This window comes from Ambystoma mexicanum, chromosome 10 (assembly GCF_040938575.1).
Source record: "Ambystoma mexicanum isolate Mex_15411 chromosome 10, UKY_AmexF1_1, whole genome shotgun sequence".
Taxonomy (NCBI): Eukaryota; Metazoa; Chordata; class Amphibia; order Caudata; family Ambystomatidae; genus Ambystoma; species Ambystoma mexicanum.
In genome coordinates, this window is record NC_090932.1 from 1,590,535,095 (window position 1) to 1,590,556,800 (window position 21,706).

The 21,706-nt window shown below is 46.2% G+C and overlaps 1 protein-coding gene across 6 annotated transcripts in view; it reads right to left on the reverse strand.

The window, feature by feature from the left end:
* DGCR2 (DiGeorge syndrome critical region gene 2) overlaps nt 1-21,706 on the reverse strand; it is a 1,169,540-nt gene that overhangs the window by 921,589 nt on the left and 226,245 nt on the right. For 3 of the 6 annotated variants that reach the window (XM_069619936.1, XM_069619934.1, XM_069619937.1), the window contains one exon: nt 5,346-5,476. In XM_069619936.1, the coding sequence (XP_069476037.1) occupies nt 5,346-5,476 (131 nt within the window). The remainder of the gene's footprint in view (nt 1-5,345; nt 5,477-21,706) is intronic. The other 3 variants (XM_069619935.1, XM_069619939.1, XM_069619938.1) reach the window with 1 other exon arrangement.

The following is a 21,706-nucleotide window of genomic DNA, read 5'->3' on the forward strand; positions in this document are numbered from 1 at the left end:
AGCGGGACCGTGATAAACCGCCTTCACCGACAGGGCCCTGCCCGGCCCCTCAGAACTGCTGGTAGCCTTTGCCTCTGTACGAGGGACCTCGAGCCATAGGCCCGTTAATAGCCTTATCGGCACGGGCCTCGAACATTCGTTCGGTAAACACAAGCCCAGCCAAGGCCTCGGGGCGCACCCCGGTCTTGTTTTTAAGGGAAGCCGAAAGACAGGCCTCAGAGCAAGCTCCGGTACCCTGTGACTCAACAGAACTGGGTCTACACACAGCCCCCACAGGAGGGGCCTCGGAAGTTACTTTGGTGTACAGAGGCCCCTTACGGAGACCCACAGAGAAAACTCTGGTAGAATTATTAGGCCCGACAGGCACCTCAGGGCGAACCCCGGTGACAGAGCGATCAACGCCCCTCCCGGCTCGAGAGGAACCCGGGAAGGTATCCCCCGGACGGGGTGCCCTGAAAACTAAAGAACTTACTGGGCGATTCTTCTTCTCGTCTATGAACGCCTGAAAATGAGATGGAGGAGTGCGTCGGAACACCTCCTCCCACCGTTCCAACCGACGTTGAAGAGCCCGGACCGAAAGGGAGTCACAGTAAAAAAAAAAGAGGATGGGGATCCGCCCTCGCGAAGCGACGATGACACGAAGAACAGTCTGGAAAGTCCAATTTAAAAGACAGACTAGAAGACGAACGCTAGCGAGAGCCAGAGAGGAAAACAGGGAAGAAAATCTTCTGAGGATGCAAGTGCATCCGGCCTCGATAGAGCGGAGAAAAGGACTGAGGGGTGATGCGCGGGGCGGAGCCAAGGTGGGCTGGGTTACGGCCGCGTGCCGGGCCCCGCGCAGGAAAGAGAGGAAGGACACATTTTTAGAAAAATGTGGATGCTTTTTACAAAAGTGCTCTGTCCCGTCCCACAGGACAGAGATGTCCCACAAGTATGGAGGAAAGGGGACGGGACGTAGGAGTATGCACAAACTCTTAAGGACGGAAAAGTTGATTTATAAACTAAAATGCAAATTGTCTTTTTTTGATACAATTTGGGGGAAATGTAATGGTCTTTTTTCAAGTTTTATTTTTTTCCCTTTTTTCTTTCCTTTATCGATGAGTGAATTTTATATACGTTATGAATTTGTATGGTATTCTGTTTATATTGTAAATTTCTGTAAATAAATAAAAGGAAAGGACCTTAAGATCATCAATGACAGGAATCCCCTTTCTGTAAAATCAGATTAAGATCAAGGTAAAGTGAGTGTTCAGCTGGAACCACAATGTTCCTGTACAAGGACAAATAGCGCCAGTAGGCTCTGGCCTTTAATGTGAAACCTAGTTCCTAGTGCAGCATAACAGATTGAGCGGTAGAATTCGGAAGACTAAGAACTCTTCTCCATATCATGGCTTCCAGCAAGGGCAAATATTCCAGTATCGAGGCATCATACACCTCAATAGTGTATAATTTAGGTACAACTTTCAGCTCATAGAAGCGATTAACGGGGAGAAGAGAATTTTCCATAACGCAAATCAACTCTACAGTTGAGTCGCCAATGTCGTGGTCTTATCATGTAACCAGGTTCCTATATCGGACCTGTTTGACATAATCAGGAAGCCAAGATATACAGTAGTCTCTACCCTCTCCACACACTTCCCTTCCAAGTACTATTTAAACGACACCCGTTTCCTGGAATGTGTTAATGCCATAACCTTTGTTTTAGCAATATTAATACACACAAATGGTCCTCAACAAAACTGGAAAATCCTTCAATACATGTTGTAGGTCTATGGGCATGTTGTCAAATATTAAGAAGTTGTCTGCATAAGCTAGCCGAATGGGGCTAATATACCCAATTTTGGGGGTCACTAAGGCTTTTGGGTTCAAATAGGTTACAATGTCTGCCTTATATAAATTAAAGAGGCATGGGGAAAGAACGCACACCTGCCTCACACCTCTAAAAATATAGATAGACCGGGACATTAGGCCTTGTTGATTCAGGTAGACTGACCGAAGAAAGTTCATGCAGACCAGTCATAATAGGCCCCCAGGTATCCCCCATTTATATAGCTTACACCAAAGCAACCGCCGATCGACGGTATAAAAAGCTGCAGAGAGATCCACAGATGCTAACCAGAATTCCTGCCCTTTGCGCATGCGGTGTATTGAACACACTTGAGTATAGTCCCATTTAATACAGTTCCCAAATTTTTTCAGTAACCTGTTTGCCACTTCGAAATTAACCCCGCTCCAGACAGCCAAGACTCGAGATGTTCAAGCATAATGCTTGCAAAAAACTTTTGAACCTCCGTCCATTCCATCGTGGCTATGGGTCTGTAATTGCATGGCAGAGACCTCACGGCCTTCTTAAAAATGGGAATAATATTTGCCGTGCACCAAGATTGTGTTACTGATTGAAGTGAACAAAGGCTGTCTAGATGGACTCTAAGTACTACAAAACAAAGGGGTTTGCATCACCTGCAACCTCTATAAAACTGAACATGTTTCAGCCGAATGAAGCTTCACTAGTTAGCAGTTCCAGCCAGGGTAAGATTCAAGGCCCTCTCTGTGACTCAAATGCATATATGGAATCGTACCTTGCACTCTCAAAGAGCATATGAAGATAAACACTCCTTCTAGGCTACTCCGATCCAGCTTCGGCAGATGCCAAAACATAAGAGGGTATGGACGTTCGTTCCCAGTTCTCACAGCCCAAGCATGGAATGCACCCCCCACTGAAGAACAGCTTCCATTTTGGAAAAGGCACGAACATTGCTGTTCGAATAATTTCTTGTCCCCCTGCCACTTGACCGTCCTTACCCTATATGGCTGGTTAGCTTTTTTGTGTGAACTCTTGTCCTGTTTCACCAAGTCCTTGTGTCTGTGTGAGCCTTGATGCCTGCAGGCTTTGGCGCTATATAAATACATAAATACAAATAAATGATCCTAGTAACTACAGGCCTATAGCCCTCCTAGATGCAACAAGTAAAACCTTTTCATCCCTCTTATTGAGTGACTTTAACAACTCTTTGGAGCATCTAGGGGTTGGCTCTCGTTTCTAGGTAGGGCTTCGATCATGCATGGGCACAGCACTATAATGGCATCATTATGGCCCATCTACAGGTGGCAGTCAAAAGGGACCCATTGGCACTAGCTATATGGCCTTAACTGACATGAGCAGTGCGATTGACAGGGTCAATAGAACTACCCTGTGGAATAAACGATTGGCCTGGTCTGTAGCTTTAAAATGGATACAATTGATGGCTGGTATGAATAACAAATATTTAATTAAGATCAGTTGAATAGGAAGGGCATGGTCTCAGGATCGATCAAAACCTTCATGGGTTTAAGACAGGGTTGTATCCTGGCCCCTACCCTCTTTAATGCATACATTTCTAATATAGACAACATCCGGGCACAAAGTACAACTTTTCCCATTAAGCTAGGCCATTTAAAATTGGATTGGATTGCTTTCGTAGATGATATGGTGTTCTTTGACAAGACCCCCATTGGTCTTCAGGGAAAGCAATACCTACTCCTTGGTTATTCCACCCCGAATAACCGGATGGTAAACGGCAAAAATCCAAAATCCTAGTCTTTACCACTAAAACCAGGCAGAAAACTATGTAATGGAAGGTGGGGGAACAGAGACTGGAAAGAGTATCTTCCATTAGATAATTAGGATACAATCTTGCCAGCAGCTGCCTTTCATCTGAATGGAAGATTACTCTAAGAGATACATCTCAACCTTGCAGCTAAAAAGATTACACAAGTTATGAAAATTCTCACTCCTTCCCTTACTACGTTTCTACTTCGCTAAAGCGGAACCAGTTATTTTATACTGTCTAGGTACAACAACCGTGGATTTCAGCTTGTTCTTGAATACTCTGCAGAGAGCGATGTGGAAGGAGAACCTTGGCTTGTCTAAATCAATCCCCAACGATGTCCTCAGACACAAATTAGGGTTGATTTCACTTCCATCCAGGATTCACTGTAGACAATTATCCAGTTATACCAAAATAATTTCTCCTCCGGCCAACTCACTATATATCAATGTGGGGAAAATTCTACCTACAAACTTCTTGCATTCAATCTCCATTTTTAAAGCAAACATGATCATACTCCTTAATGACATCCAATCCTCAGAGGAGGAACTTGTTCTGAGACCAGCCAAGACCAGACCGAAAATATTTACTACAGATTGGTCATGCACGATTGAACTTTTAGATTCTTATAGCACATGTAAAGAATATGCCAAATTTCCAAGGACGAGAGAAGATGTACCAAAATACTTCCATCTCTTCCCCTATGTTATTTCTTTCTTTTTTTATTATTTTCTCTTTTATTCTTTACTTATGTAAATTGATTTGATCAATATTGGTTTTATCTTGATTCAATGACTGTATATAAAAAAGAAATGTGATAAAATGTTTGTGAAAGGTGTAAATGTCTTTAAAACCATATCACCATAAAACAAATGTAAAGAAAAGCACACCAGTGTTGGGTTTAACGTATTTGCTGTGATCAGCAGGCAACCTGCACCATAGGCTCCATTCTAGAACCAAGGAAACGCCACTAAATTCATCCTTCAGAAGTTTATAATTCAATTTGACAGATTCCCCCCCATCCCACTGTTTGTGCTTAAGCACTTTTATCCACTCCCCACCCACGGGGGTGTGTGTGCTTACCCCATGCGCCCCCTGCTGTTTGTGGGTAACCCCTCTACTTTTTGTTCTCACCCCTCCTCCGCTTGCTGGTTGTGCTCATCCCATTCCCCTTGCTGGTTGAACTACCCAGAATGCATCTTCGCTGCAGTTTGTGGACGCTTCACTGGGACAGCCCATAGGGCGTGTAGTATTTGCCTGCTTTAGTTCACATGATTGGCATTCTTTCCCTTCCATTACAGACATTGTGAGAAGTTTAACACTTGCTACAGGCATCTGCATTCAACCTGTGACAAAGGTTTGTATATTGCAATCGTAGTAATGCATTCTGTTTCATCCTCCTGATGTTTATAATTGTGCAACAGGGCATTTGGAAAGAAGACATCTTCTAAGAAGCATTTAAAAAAATAAATATTTCCATAGTTTAATAATTGTACACACTTTTCAATTCACAAAAGTAGGCAACGTAAAGAAAAGCAGAAACACGTGGCTTTAACAGAGCTTGTTTAACCAAGTTTAGAGATGTGAAAGCACCATCTATGGACCGGGAACAAAAACAGCCCTAAACCTGCTGCGACTTTATTTATGGTTTGCAGAATTAATTCATAGTGAATCCTTTGTCAAGGCAGAAAATGACTGATAAGCAGGACAAGTTCATGGCATGAGCCGCCAACAGCTAGTCACAAAGTGCTGCAACTTACTGGTGAAGCGGACAGACTGTGCCACATTCACAGTGTGGAAGCGAGTAGTCTCTCCTCCCCCTCGACCTCTGTTGTGCTTCAAATCCACATTCTCCTTTCCATGGTACGTTCGCTGGTCAGGGGGTAGTCCTAAAAGTCAAAATGGAAAAAGAAAATAGATTCACTCCGGCCCTCACTTCAAAATAAAAAGTAAATTAGTTAACTGATTTGTAATCAGATATGTGCTTTAAAATACCAATTAATACATGTTACTGGTTCAGACAAGATCTTCTGGTGAGTTTAATTGTAAAGTATGCAAGTAGGAATCCAATGAAACAGATGCCTTAGTATTCAGTCCTACATTAAATTAACTGTAAAGTGAACAACTTTAGGGAATACCTCCACACAAACTACCTAGAAAAGGCAGCCGAAACACAGCAAGCAATCTGAGGACACCAGAGCCACAAGGTTATCTACCAATCAACTGACTAACCATTCATAGAGCAAAAAGCAAATTTAAGAAAAGAAAAAGAAAAAAAGGACTAGGTAACCACCCAGATCACGGTTTAAAGCAAGCTATTACACCACTCCCCCAGATCCCATCATCCCAGAACAGAAATGATAAGACTTTACCAGTCGAAAAGAATGAAAGGGTTTGATAAAACAAAGCTAATTTCAAGGTGGACCATTAGAAACTGGAAAAAAAAAAAATGGAGTCGTCAATATTTATGAAACTGGTTCTGTAATCTCTCAAACCAACTAAAAAGCAAATAGCCAGCCACAATTGTCTAGTCAATTATTGAAATGTACACAAAATATATAAACCACAAGGAAATTAAGCATTCCACCCTCCCACCATTCAGAATGGTGTGCGGCTCAAACCGAGATGTCCACAAACAACCCACTTTGTCAGCAGTCTAACAGATGGGGGGAGAAAATCTGGCTAAACAGAGTGAATTGTTCCCTTCAATTTGACATTTCTATTTGATTGAAGTCATGAGTACTTCTCCCTCCTCCTCCCTTAAAACCTAATTCTGTGGAGTATTAAGTGCCTCGGACCTTTTTAGGCTTTCCTACATAAACGGGTGACGTTCTTTGTTCTGTGCCTTGCATTGTCTAGATGGAGGTCTGGTTTTGCACTTCATATTCTATATTTTCTCCACCTCCATGCCTCCTACTTCAACGTTAGAAATTGCTGGAAGCTTCTAGGAAATCCTTCATCAAAGGAATGGTGAAGAGATTCCCGAGAAAGGCCCACACTATAAACCATAATGGCATACAGATATTAAAGAGGAAAACGAAATCTGCTTTGTTGTATAAGCTATTTAGCTACACCAGTCAAGTAAATCTGCCAGACGTTGCCAAAGACGCACTAGTCAGCAGATAAATAGAGTGCAATTTGATAATGAGGCTATTAAAAACAGGCAATATCCATTTCTAAACAACTTCCCTTCGTATCTCGTAAGGAATGTAATAACAATATCTTAGTGGGTCTACCTAAAACTAGCCATAAGTAGGCAACAGTGTAAACAGACCTGTATCTTCCCTTATTCAAGAAAGTAATTCAAGTCTAATGTCTATAGACATGTTTGCATTCTATCATTGATAGTTATAAACACTTCGAATACAAGTATGAATATAAAATATACACCACAGGGACTTATTTGAATAAAGAAAGCCGCACTTGTTTTTACATTTGATTAGAGTAAGGCTTTCCAAGCCTGTAAAAGATAAAGCCGAGTTTTTGTCATCAAAATATAAATTCTTATTCATGCTATATTTAAGCTTCTATGTGAGGATAGCTCTGGGGCAACTAGTTTGTCTTGGAAGCAAGACAACGCAGACCAACAGGTTTGAATCCTGGTCCTACGCTTACAGTATGGTCTCCAGTTTGAAGCACCTCAAAAGAATAATGAATTATGTGCTAAATTAGTCTTCCCTTCAGAAGAACAAGTTACTTCTTACCTTGTAACGTTCTTTTGATGGGATGTTCCTCCGACGTATTGCTCATCCTTGATAATTCGTCTCCAGCTTGCTGGCCTCGGAAAAGTTCTCTGTAGAAGGCGCTGCGCGTCAACGTCTGCCGAGTCGATGTCCCTCGACAGCCACCATATCGGCGCCAACGTCACAATGCCCATAAATAGCCACGCGCGGCATCCGTTGCTCTGTTCCGTTTTGTAGCATGATAAGTCATGCCTGAATTGGTTATTGACCTTGAAGGAGCGTAAGCTGCAACCACAAGGGAAGTATTACTGCGGGGATGGATGGGAGGGGCAATAAGGAATACGTCGGAGGAACATCCGATCGCAAGAACGTTACAAGGTAAGAAGTAACTTGTTCTTCGAAGGGATTGTGTCCTTGTGCCCCCATAGCAGTGGTATGTAATTGGAGGTGGGAGTAATAATGTCATGTATCCCTTTTAGGAATGAACCAAATGTAATACGGCTTTGCCAAATCTGGTCTCTTGACTAGTGGAGGAATCCAGGTTGTAAAATCTTGTGAAAGTATGTGCGGACGACCATGTGGCAGCCGCACATATGTCTCAGACCGGTACCCCCCCCTTTGGAGGGCTGAAGAGGCTGCGATACCCCTGGTTGAATGAGCCCTAAGATTCTGGGGTGGCTCTTTCCCTGCCAGTTTGTAACATTCCAGAATAGCCAAAATAATCCACCTGGAATTGATCTGTTTTGTTATGGGTAGTCCCAACTTGTGACCTGAGTATCCTACAAACAGTTGGTCTGCTTGCCTAATCCTAGCCAGTCTGCTGACGTAAAAGCTTAGAGCCGCCTTGTAATTCGCTCACCCTCCTAGCAGAGGTTAGTGCTACTAAGAGGACAGTTTTAAGAGTGAGAAATCTCAGCGAACAAGAGTGGAGTGGTTCGAAGGGAGTACCCATTAGGAAATTTAAGACTAAATTTAAGTCCCATAATGGAACTTGAAAAGGTCTTGGAGGATAACCATTAGTTAATCCCTTGAGAAATTGTATTATTTGGGGTAGTTTGAAATACGATGGTTCCTCTGCAGTGCGCTTGAAGATTGATAGCGCTACGAGATAGCCATTTACAGTGCCAACTTGAAGGCCTGAGTTTACCAAGTAGAGTAGAAACGATAACACTGTTGGTGTAACACATTAAAAAGGGTCGATATTCTCTTCTCTACACCAGCTGCAAAATGTGTTCCAACGGCAGCGGTATAAAGACTGATGCTGGCCTTCTGGCCGAAAGCAACACCTCCATGACGTCATCAGGGAGGTCCCAATCCTTGTACCTCACCCTTTCAGAAGCCAAGCATGAAGGTTGAGGGTTCTAATGTCTGGATGAAGAACCAGACCTCCCATCTGCGAGAGAAGATTCTCTTTGAGTGGAAGACGGATTGGAGGGCAGATGGACATATCTAGAAGGTACCACGTTCTCCTGGCCCAGTCCGGGGCAATTAGGATCATGGTTTTCTGGAATCTTCTCAACCTTCTGATCATTTGAGGAATAACAGGGACTGGTGGAAATGCGTAAAGGAGTGGGAACTCCAAGTCCATTATGAACGCGTCCCCTAGAGCTCCTCTCCGGGGAAATTCCCTTGAACAGAACAGATCGCACTTCCTCTTGGTGCTGGTGGCGAACAGATCCACCTGAGGGGTTCCCCAAAGGGCGACGATCTCTTGAAGGACTTCCTGAAGTAGCTACCACTAGTTTGAGACTGTACGCGGCCTGCTCAGAGCGTCCGCTGTCAAATTCTTCTCTCCGGCTAGGTGGACTGCCGATAGAGATTCCTTCCTGAATTACTCAAAACCAGAGCTGCATTGCGTCACTGCACAGTGGCAGTGACCCTACGCCTCCTCTTTTGTTGAGGTAGTGCATGGCCACCGTGTTGTCCATTATCAGGACATTTCTCCCCGGTACTGATGGCAGGAAAGCTTTCAGCGCTAGTCTGATCGCTCTCAGCTCTAATAGGTTGATGTGTAATCTGGACTCCGATGGAGACCAACGGCCGCTGATGGTCAAGTCGTTGGCATGGGCTCCCCACCCCATGAGTGAGGCGTCTGACTACAGTTATCTCCGGCCGTGGTTGCCAAAACAGTTCTCCTTTAAAGATGTTCTCTGGATAGGCCCACCATTGAAGGTCGTGGGCTACCTTGTCCGGAATCCAGAGGAGATCGGTCATTCTTCCTGTGTATTGTGACCACTGGCTCCTTAGTGCCCACTGGAGAGATCTCATTCTCAGGTGAGCCTCTGGCACAAGGAAGATGCAGGATGCCATGAGGCCTAGCAATCTCAAAAAGTCCAAGGCTGGGAGATGTTGGGCATTTTGAAACTTGTTGACCATCTGCAGAATATCTTGAGCCCTCACCTCTGGTGGCGATGCTTTTCCCAGCGAAGTGTCCAGGACCGCTCCGATGAACTGGAGTCTCTGTGATGCTATCATCTGTGACTTCTTTAAATTGAGGGAGCAGCTCAGTTTGTGAAGGAAGTGGCAGACAATCTAGCTGGATCTGAGCTTGTTCCGAAGATACAGCTCTGATCAGCCAATCGTCCAGGTAGGGGTAGATGTGGATCCCTTCCCTCCTTAGACTTGCACCCACTACCGACATTAGCTTGGTGAAGACCCTCGGGGCGGAGGTCAGCCCAAATGACAGAACTCGAAATTGATAATGAGAGCCGCCAATTGCGAAACTCGGGTATCTCTCCTGTGTTTGGAATGAATTGGCACATGGAAATAAGCATCCTGGAGGTCCAGAGATACCAGCCAGTCCTGGATTTGGAGGGCCTTAAGGATCTGAGAGAGAGTTACCATCTTGAACTTGTCCTTCCTGAGGAACTTGTTAAATTCTTGTAAGTCCAAGATCAGTCTCAGTCCTCCGTCCTTCTTTGGTATGAGAAAGTAGGGGGAGACCAGCCCTTGTTCCTCTCCGCTACAGGTACCGGTTCTATGGCACCTTTCTCTAGCAGGTCTACAATTTCCTGCAAGAGGAGCGGATCTGGAAATTTTAGAGAGCTGTGCCCCGGTGGATGACTCTGAGGGATGTGTAGAAAGGGTAGGCACCAACCCTGGGCAACTGTCTCCAATGCCCAAGCATCTGACGTAATAGCCTGCCATTCCGTCAGATGGTGAGTTAACCTGCCCCCTACAGGTGTTTTGTGTGGAAAGACCTCAGAGTGGTTTGGGGGCAGCTGATGCAGATGTAGAGGGTAAAGAGGCACCTGCTGCTGCTGTGGCCTTAGTACTTTTGACCCGTCCACCTGGGGTGGATCTCCTTTGCCCTCTTTGAGCCGACTGTCTTCTGCCTTTCCCGAATACGGAATAATAGCGAAAGGACTTTCCTCTCCCAGAGGTTCCTGAGGGGCGAAAAGGAGTTTGGCGGATTGCAGCTCCTAAAGATTTTGCTGCTGCTTTAGATGTTTGCAACTTTTCCAGACTGTCATCAGCCTTTTTACCGAATAAAGAAGAGCTGTCAAAGGGCATGTCCAAAAGTCTGGCCTGTACATCTGGAGCAAAGCCAGACTTTCGCAACCACGCATGCCTGCGGGTTGTAGTACTTGCCGCCATGGCCCTGCTGATACTGTCAGCGGAATCGATGCCAGTTTGAAGAGATTCACACATGGCATCTTTGCCATCTTTAATGATAAGGAAGGCTTCCCTTTCCTCTCCTTCCGGTATGCAGTCAGGCGCTGATGAAGCACACTCCCACAGTGTGTGACTGAACCTGGCGAGCGTACAAGTGGTGTTGATGGACTTCAACGCCACACTACAAGCAGAAAATAATTTTTGCCATAGAATCGTACCTTTTGTCATCTCTATCCTGTGGGACAGTAGGGTAAGTGGATCTGCTGCTTGATGAAGTTGCCGCTTGAACCACCAGGCTCTCTGGTCAGCCGCAGCTACCCTATACTTGGCTGACAATCTTAAATTCTTGCAATCAGGGTTCTATAGGGGGTTTCGGCATGTTCCCCTCGGGATGGTTTGACAAATTCCACTTCTGGTGAAGTGTCCAGCCCACTTGCCTCATGTAATGATTCCAGTAGGTCTTTCAACCTTCTTTCCTCAGATGTAAAATCCTCTGAAACAGGTGGTGTGGTCCTCTGCAGCCCGAAGGGTCTTTGTCAGAATCCTCCCCTTCTTCATAGATTGAAGATAATCTGGGGTACTCTGACCTCGGAAATGGTGTAAAACCCATTTCTAAGGCAGAAGGAGCCAACTTGTCATTATTGGACGAGAAAACGTCAATGTCGTCAACGCCGATGTGAAAGGTTTCGAAGGCGCAGAGAAAGGCGTCGGGAACTCGAGAGGATCGGGATCCTACTCGAGGATGTCGACGACGTTCTCGGCGTCGTGCCAGAGGCTCTGGGTATAACCGTTGGCGGTGAAGTAGCCATGGTTTTCTCTTTTATCGGCGTCGACTCAATCGACTGATGCGTCAAAGAACCCTTCGACAACGGCGTCGATGGTGCCGATCCATGCGTCGAAGGGATCTTCGACGACGGCGAAGATGGTGCCTTCCTACCCGATGGCCCGTGGTGCTCTCGGTTGGACTCTTTCGCCGGGTGCAACGACTCGCGGCGTTTCGATTTTTGGGGTTTTTCACCCAGGGTATCACCCTCAGCTGTCTTTGAGGGGGTCGAGGCCGCTTTCTCGAAGACGCTTAGCATTTTCTTCCTGAATTCCTCCCACTGAGCCGGAGAGCTGTGTTTTGTGGGGCAGGAGACCCTTTCTGGGGAAACAGGAGATGACGTGGAAGGGGGATCTTCAACATCTCTTCTTTGAGTGTCTAGATCTTGACGAGTGGTGGGAGCTACTTCGAGACCTAGAATGGGAATGCTTTTGACGGCAAGGAGACGAATGCCTCGACTCAGCCGAAGAAACTTTCGAGGAGGTTTTGACTGACTTGCCTCTCTCGAGCTTCCCCTTGCGCTCCTTCAAGGCTTTCGCCGTCATGGACATGCAGTCCTGGCACTCCGAACAATGGTGCTCGACTCCCAAGCACCACAAACAGATCCTGTGAGGATCCGTTATCGACATTTTCTTTCCGCAGTCTTGATATTTTTTGAAGCCGGACCGCGGAGTTGTCGGTTCGGATGAAGAAGCCATCGAGAACGATGTTCGTTTTATCGAGGAAATGCAAGAGGTTTATCTGACTGAACTGAGCAACGATATTCCGATGCCCCACGAAGCGCGGAAAAACAGAACTGAGCAACGGACGCCGCATGTGGCTATTTATGGGCATGGTGATGTCGGCGCCGATACAGTGGCTGTCGAGGGACATAGACTCGGAGGACGTCGACCCGCAGCGCCCTCTATAGAGAAAACATTTCTGAGGCCAGCAAGCTGGAGACGAATTATCAAAGATAAGGAATACGTTGGAGGACACAATCCCTTCGAAATGCTCACTAGGCTGCTGTTTTCCCAGGCAAATGCATGACCTTATAAGTACTTTCCTGGCCTGAGAAAACCTGAGGAAGGCCAAACTACAATATGGCCAAAGAACAAGTGAAAATCTTGTGACATGACCGTTTTAGGAAACTAGCCACGTTTGGTAGCCATACTCCACGAACACGAAAGTGCACACATAACAAAATGAAAATAATAGTAGATATGCAACTGCTGCCACGGTCTTTAAGCACATAAAAGTAATCAAGTCCTCTGTGCAAAAAGCTACAGTGATACAAAGTATCCCTCCCATTGCATTGCACTGTAAGGTGCTGTGTGCAATTGTAAAAATACAAGAATTCAAAAACTGGTCAGTTTCCCCCTAAAATGAGCAAAAAGCAAGGGAAGTGAAGCGGAAGGCTTTACTTCCTTTCAAAAGGTCATGGCAGGAAGATGCAAAGAAATCTTTAACACCAAGCCTATGACTGCTTTAGCCAAGTAAAGGAAGTGCAGTACCAGGTCTCCTTGACAGGTAACTGGTTCAGCTATACTCTCCCTCCACTTTAGAACAGAAAAAACATGTGTCGATTGGGTTCTACCTCCGAGCATTTTCACAATGTCTTCAGACTGAAAAGGGCATACTGTACTGAACAAGCTCAGCAGCCACAGCATCAGGTTAGGCATGCATACACCGACGGAAGGCCATCCTAGTCCCAGACAGCCGGCCTACACATCAGAGTTCAGTGTGGTTGGATCCATGCTCAAGCAATTGAGATCAACATTGTTTGAGATGGTCTGATTTTTAATGATTTTTGGAATTAATAGAATCTGTAGAAAGGCATACAGATCATTTTTCAACCCTTCTCTAAAAAGGGCCTCCTCCCCACTCAGTCTGGTTGTAGATTACTACAGGCAAAGTCTCTGGATTTTGCATTTTCCTTTGGGGAGAAAAGTTCAAGTGAGGGGGATTCTCCCATCTGAAATTCCTGGATTCCTGGGACCTCTGACCTCGAAAAAGTCTTGGGGTGGCTTCATGTGAAGTTTTGCATTGAGCAGAATGAAAATTGGAGGCCGTCCTTTCTACGGGGGCAGATACTTTTCTCGCTGTTGGGTCGGCTTCCTTCATGAGACAATCACATTTCATCTTGATAGACACTAATCACTCCTGAAGGAAACAGGTTTTCCTGTAGATTATTCAGTGTTGATCACAGAAAGTGAATCACCTGGATATAAAGAGGAATGGACTTCATACTCTGTAGCCTACATCAATGATATGCAACCTACCAACCCTCTCAGAGCCTTTGTGACTCTCCACGGCCAGTCCAGTCCTGGTGATCCCTAGTTCTGTTGGTGCTTCTTTCCTGAATCCACAGTGTTGTCCACGGTGAAGGGTCTGAAATCCCCTTATACCGGCAGATCCGATTCCTCTGGGCATCCTGAAGGAGACTGGACAGGATATTATCCGCCTACTCACCGCCACGGTTAATGATTCCTTTTCCTCTGCTTCTATTCCAAGCTCTCTTAAGCACACTCTTATTTTGCCCCTTCTTAAGAAACCAAATCCCGTTGGTTCTGAGTAATTTTCATCCGATCTCCCTGCTCTCTTTCTCTATGAAACTTCTGGAATCTCTGATCCCTCCTCCTCTTTGTTCCTTTCTTGAAGAGTCTGGTTCGGACCTCCTCCAGTGTGTGTATCGTCCTGGCTGCAGCACCTAATCTGTGCTGGTAGCAGTGCTGGACGATCTAGCTCAGATCAAGGATCAGGGTGCTACTACCGCCATGATCCTGCTGGACCTATCCACTGCCTTTGACACGGTCAACCATGGTATTCTCTTGTAACGGCTGTCTGCGGATGGGCGCTCTGGTTCAGTCCTGGATTGGTTCTTTGGTGTGTTCCCCCTCTCCCCCTCTCTTCCTCTGCCCCTCTCCATTAATTTCATTGTCTAAGCCCCTCCATTGTGTGGTCCCTCAGGGCTCTGCTCCCTCACCTCTTTAATCTTTATAAGCAGCCACTTGTTAATTTGATGGACTCCTTTGGGTTTTGGTGTTTTTTTCTTATACCGATGACACGCAGATTTTGGTGAGACTAGATCTTTCCCACTCCGCCTCTGCTGAAAGTTGCCGCTCTTGTCTGCTGGCCATTCACATCTGAATAGGTCAGAATTGGCTCAGCCTTAATGACGAGGAGACAGAGTAACTAATAGTGGGTTCCTCCCTGGCTACTGTGGGCTGGTCTTTGGCTTTCTGGCCCTCTGAACTTTGCCCACGCCCTCTCTGGTGGTAAAGAATCTGGGAGTTAAGCTCTTGCACTCCCTTTCTATGCAGTCCCAGGTTAGTGCTGTCCGTCTTTTAAACTGTGTTCTTCGGAAGGTGCTCACCTACCTTCTTTTAAATTTGCGACCTATGGTTGTATCCTCTCTCACGGCGGACTATATTGACTATTGCAATACTCTACCTTGCTCAGCCAGCTTATCTTACTCGGCGCTTGCAGGTGCTGCATAATCCGGCAGCTCGACTCGCCATTGGGGCCCCCCGGTTAAGCTCTGCCACACCGATTTTGGCCAAATTGTACATGCTCCCAGTGGCAAAGTACATTGATTTTAAAGCTTTGTGTGTGGTCCTCTCAAAATCTTCACTTGTGTCTGAAGAACTGGAGTCTTAGCAGGATGTCGTCTTCTTTTACTTCTTGTTTGGTCTTGGATTTGTCCCCCAGGATATCCTTGAAGAGGTAGGGCCTATCCTCCCCAGCCGCCACAATGACCTCCTCCGATACCAAACGAGTAGGGCATGGGGGCGACTAGGCCAGAAGTGTCCTGCAAAATTGAGGGAAAAGCCAAAAAGGCATAAAATCCCTCTGTTGGTGAAGTAGTTACAGTTGTAGTGGAAGCAAGATTAACAAATGAGGCCAATCCAATAGATTTTCTTCTTGGCAGGTATATATTGTGGTGGGAGAATGGTAAAGCACCATGATGCCAAGAATCTTGTGTAGCAGGAAAGAATACGGTTCTGGTATGAAGGCTGCAGTGAAAGCGAGTGATCGATGATAGGACCCTGAGTGGTCTAGACCCAATACGACAAAAGAATCTACACTGGAGCGAGTACAAGAGCAAGACCTCAGGAAAGCCAGGGGCACTTGCAGCTACTGAGTAGAAATCTTCCAGAAAGGGAGGGAACGCGGCGAGCCGCGAAGAGCAGGCAAAGGAGGGCGAGAGCGTAGCAGGGCCGGGGAGCCCTGGGAAAAACAACAGGGAAGGAAGACAGGCAGAAGAAGAAGTTAAGACGAAAGCAAAACCAGGCACGAAACAGACAGCTGGGCACAGCGTCTTACCCGTGGGCTAGGCAGCAGGAGGGTTGCAATGCGTCCACGTTATGCCGCAGTCCCTTCTTGTATGATCCTTCGAATCCTGGCGACGGCCATCTTTGAAGAAGACTAGACAGATAACAGCAGAACGTAGTGGCACACACGTGCGTCATGTTTCCTGCAGGACTTGAACTAGCCACTTCCCCCGGCGCCAGCGCTGCCACAATGACCATCGAGCAGTTGTGACAGTATGCCCTCTTTTTATCCGGCCTGGTCCCGGTTTCCATGGAAACAGTCAGTGAAACCGGCGAACCAGGATGGGTGCGGGAAGCTGTGAAACCGGCTCCCACGTGCAATCTTGTCCTGAATATCCCTTCCAGTGGATAAGGTATTATAATGACCTCCTATAATATCTGGAACCGCCAATGGCGGCCACTTCATATTCTTCAGGGTCTGAAGGTGGAGTCGTCGGATGAGGCAATTATTGCTATCCTGTTTGTGTCCTTTGAGGAGAGAAGAATGGAAAACTGGGTGTATCCTTTTCCAAGCAGGAGGCAGTTCGAGTTTAAACGTCACCGGGTTGACGGTTTCAGTTTTTGGAGAAAGGTCTTGCGTATCGTGGATAAAATTTTGTTGGGTGCATCCATCGAGGAAGAAACCGGATGAATAACCAGACTATCTCCGATTTCCCATGTGGGGTTGTCTCGTCTGTGCTTGTCAGCATATTTCTTGGTACGCCCTTTGGATTTGAAGAGTTGGACAAGCGCTGTCTTGTGATGGTCTTGAATGGTATGTAGAAAGTTATTGAGGGCTGGAATATTGGTGGGGGTGAAAGTAGCCATTGGTGAACCCCTGAATGGCAAAAGAAAGGGCTCAGAGGTCACGGAAGGAATGGTGTTGTTATAAGAGAACTCTGCAATGGGAAGTAAAGCAGACCACGTGTGTTGGTGGAAAAACAGATACTATTCCAAAGTATAATTTAGGCGTTCTGTTTGACCATTTGTTTGGGGATGGTAGCCAGAAGACAGAGCCCTATCAATCCCCAGAGACTCACAGGGAGCCCTCCAGAACTTTGACGTATATTAGTTATGGAGAACGGCACTCCTTGGAGGCGAAAGATTTGGGATACATTACTCACCGTAATCGTATTTCTGATGCTTTTATCTGCTTAGATTCACATGCTGTGCATAGACCGACATCTAGTGGAAGCTGCAGAGTATTAGTTTGTTTTTCGAAACTCGAAAGGGGTGTCGAATGAGGGCGTGCCAGTAATACTATCCCTAGTGTGACGTCCACTGTACCCATGATCCCTCATGCGTGTAGGACCCTCAGATTGTATTTTTTCTGACATGAGGTAATATGAGGAGTAGCGCGAGTACAGAGTATCGAAGCAGATATGATAGATAAGACTACAAGCATCCATGCGCCTTCTCCGAGGGGAGGAAGGGTGGATTTAGGCAGATACAAGCATCAGAAATATGATTACGGTGAGTAATGTATGCCTTCTGAGGCTTGTGGCATCTGCTTAGATAACATGCTGTGCATAGATTAGCGAGCAGTGTTAGAAGGAGGTGGGATGTGGGAAGGGTCATGAGCGAACAAGTGTCTTAGGACCGCTTGTCCCACTTGAGTATCTGTCTTGGAATGAGTGTCAATGCAGTAGTGCTGAGTAAAGGTGTGAACAGAGCTCCATGTAGCTGCTTTGCAAATGGTGTCAAGGGGTACATTTGCAATGAAAGCCAGAGTGGCTCCAGTACCTCTTATAGGGTGGGCCCTCGGCGTAAAAGGCATTTTATCTGAAAGGGAATAGCACAGATGGATACATCTGACTATCCACCTAGAGATGGCATTCTTAGAGATGCAATCTCCCTCTCTGCCTGGAGCTATGGAGACGAACAGTTGATCTGCCTTTCTTAGCGGCCTGGTCTTGTCTACATAGTAGAGGACCGCCCTCCTCGCATCTAGTGTGTGGAGTTTCACCTTAGCAGAGCTTTTGGGTTCCTGGAAGAAGGCTGGTAGCTCAATAGACTGGTTAACATGGAATTTGGAAATTAACTGAGGTGAGAACCTAGGGTGAGTGCGTAAAACCAGTTTATCCTTATGAACAGTAAAGAAAGGATCCTGCACGGACAGAGCTTGAATTTCACTGACCCTTCTTATGGATGTGATTGCTACTAAGAAGACAATTGTATAAGTCAAGTGTTTGAGACTAGATTTGTGCATGGGCTCAAAGGGGGGTCCCATGAGCTTAGCAAGTACCACATTAAGGTCCCAACCTGGCGGTGGGTTAGAAATTGGAGGGTGGAGTCTCTTTACCCCTTCCATAAATGCTTTGACCACTGGCACTTTCCACCTTGTTATATATAGGAAGTAGTGTAGGCTGATAAAGCTGCCAGGTGCACTTAAAGTGGGTTAAACACTAACCCTGCATCCAATAGGTGAAGCATATAAGGTGACGATATTAGAAGGAGTACAATAAACTGGGTTGATTTGCTTATTCTGGCACCAAATAACAAATCGTTTCCATTTATCATAGTATATTAGGTTTTCTTGACTCTTTCAAGATATCCATACATCTCTGGGATAAATTGAGATGTCCGAACTTCTATGACTTCAGGAGCCATGCTGCCAAATTCATTGAGTTCGGCTGAGAATGCAGCGTTAGTCCCTCAGGCTGGGAGAATAGGTTGTACAGGCACAGGAGTTTGATGGGGGTCGCACACCACCAATTTGCGTAGGTGTGGGTACCACGGTTGTCTCACCCACATAGGAGCAACTAGGATGAGCATCATCGGTTCCCTGTGGATTTTGTTGACCACCTTCCTCATCAGAAGGGTGGGTGGAAAAGCGTAGGCAAACCACCCTGACCACCCTTTTTTTAAGTAAAACATTGCCGTTGTGCTGTCTATTAGGGGATCTACACTGTAAGGTTGGCTAGGAGGGGTTTGAATGCCCAAAGCGCACTGAAGACTGCCAGAAGTTCTAGCAGATTGATGTGGTTCTGAGCCACTATGTGAGACCAGAGACCTTGAGCTGTGTGGTGAAGGTAGTGAGCTCCGCACCCTGCAAGGGAAAAGTCTGTTGCGACGATGACCTGTATCTCTGGATCGTAGAAGGGCTTCCCCTTCGTATGATTCTCTCTTGTCCACCAGCGAAGACTCTGTACTAGTGTTGGTGAAACGACCACTAGATCGTCCCACTGACCACTTGCTTGAGACCACTGTTTCGTCAACCATTCCCTGCATTGATCGCATGTGCAGGCGCGGGTGGGGAACCAGGTTAATGCAAGATGCCATCATGCCTAGCAAACGTTTTGCTTTCCGCACCCTTATTTGGCGACCGGCCTGATATGGAGGAATTTGCAGCAACAGATTCCGAATTCTTTCCTCTGATGGAAAGGCCAACCCCTCTTGGGTGTTTAGGACAGCTATAGCAACTGTTTTGAGGTGATTGGCACCAGGCTGGATTTTTTTCTCGTTGATTGAGAAGCCCAATTGGAAGGAGGTTGACTGTTCTTTGAATGTTTAGTCTGCAAATTAATGGGGTTTCCCCTGTGATGAGACATTCGTCCAGGTAATGGTACACTGGGATTGCCTCCCTGTGTAGGTGCGCCGCCAGTACCTTGGTGAATACCCTTGGAGTCTAGGCTATATCGAAGGGCAGCACCTTGAACTGGTAGTGCTGGTTGTTTATTTTGAAACGCAAGAATTTTCTGTGTGCTGGGAACATTGAAATATGAAAATAGGCATCTTTCATATGCAATGTTTCCATGTAATCCCCCTTTTTTAGTAGGGAGATTACCTCTTGGAGTGTAGTCATGCAGAATTTTTGTGGCTTGACATACTTGTTTGCAGGGCGCAAATCTAAAACTGTGCTCATTGTTAGATCTTTTTTTGGCACAAGGAAGTAGGTTGATTAATACCCTGTTTGCCTGGTTGCCCGGGACGAGTTCTATGGTGTTCTTTGCAAGTAGAATGGGGATCTCCTCGAGAAGGATTTTCTGGTGCTCAAACGAGTGTACCTTCTGTCTTGGAGGATGGTCGTGGGGGCGCTCTAGTAGTTCTATACAGTATCCTGCAGACACTGTGGACAGCACCCATCTGCCCAAAGGGATCCCTTCCCATGCGTGGGTGAAGGTGGAAATGCACCTCCCCTACTGGGGACGCATGGGAGGGGATTTTAGTGTCCCATATTCGTCCTTAGCCATCTTTAAGGCTTTCTCCACTGCCTTGCCTAATAGTATGTCCAGCTCCACCGGCATGTCCATAAGAGTGGCTTGGGTCTCGAGTTTGAATCCAGACTGTCTTAACCATGTGTGATGCTTTATCACAGTGCCTTCTGCCATTAGTCTTCCAGCATTATCTGCTGCACCAAAGTTAGTTTTCAGAATGCATCCCGATACCGACCTTCCATCTGCTGCTAGTTGGGCCAACTGGCTCTTCAGTGGTTCAGGTGCGGAGGATACCAAAGCAGCTACTTGTTCCCACTGGTGGCAATTATAGATTGCCAACAGAGTTGTGCTGTTTGCAATTCGTGCCCGATAGGCGGAAGTGGTGGCAACCTTCCTGCCAAGAGTATATAGTCTCTTGCTGTCTTTAACGGGAGGTGCTTCCGAAGAAGCGAGTGGTGTACCTGCCCTTTTTCTGGTGGTTGTTACTACCAGGGAATCAGGTTTTAATTGGCCTCTAATGTATAGGGGATCAGAAGGTGCGGCACAGAATGATTTTTCAACTTGTGGATTAACCGCACAAGTAAGATTTGGAGTCACCAGCGAGGGGTCAATTCTACGCTTTAACATAGGGATAGCCTGAGCAATGGCTCTTTTGTCACCCAGGATCTCTTACGTGAAATCCCTGTCCTCTTGGACACCTTGTGTGTCAATTTGAAAATGGGCTTCTGCCTTGGCCAGTACCTCGCTGAGGAGTGCTTGATTATCTACCGGTGAGTTATGCACCGGGGTTCTTTAGGAATTGGGGAGTCAAGACTGTAGGTGTCATCCTCCTCCTCCTCCTCCTCCTCCTCCTTCTCCTCCTCCTCCTCCTCCTCCTCCCCATAATAAGAGACTCCTGCCTGGTCTTCTATAATTTATGGGTCTGTTTCATCACAGTATGACTTGGGATGGTAAGAATCAATGGCCAAAGGGTCTGATCAAATCCTGCACCTGGGCATCAGAGCGGGGTCTTTTATTAGGGGGTTGAGAATCCTTGGACCCCGAAGGGACCGAGGTAGCTGGTGTGTTGGCATAACTATGAAAATAGTTAGGGTCTTTTTCATAGAAGTCTGCCATAAATGACATTCTTCTCATAACCCATAAATATCAGCTGAGCTCCATTCTTTGGAGCTAGGGATAACTACAACACCTTCCGTTTCTTCTTCCATACACATGTCGTGAGCAGTGGGTGGGAAGATTTTTCCTGAGGAGGATCAGGGACCTTGGACGTGCCTACTGATTTAGGGGCCTTTTGAACATGGTGTTCAGAAGGTTTTTTCTGGTGTTTCTCCCCCTTCCCATGACTAGAGGAATGTTTTTCGAGAGCTTTTATGAGCCTCCGAGGAACCTGATGTTTTAAGTCGAGATTCGGAGGTGGTATCTGACACCTTGCATCGAGAATTGGAGATGGGACAAGATTCGGGGGTGGTCTTGGAGGAAGGGCGTCAAATCTCGGGAGTAGACTACGCATACTGACTGGGGATAGATGTCAGATTCGTCTTCTGATGAC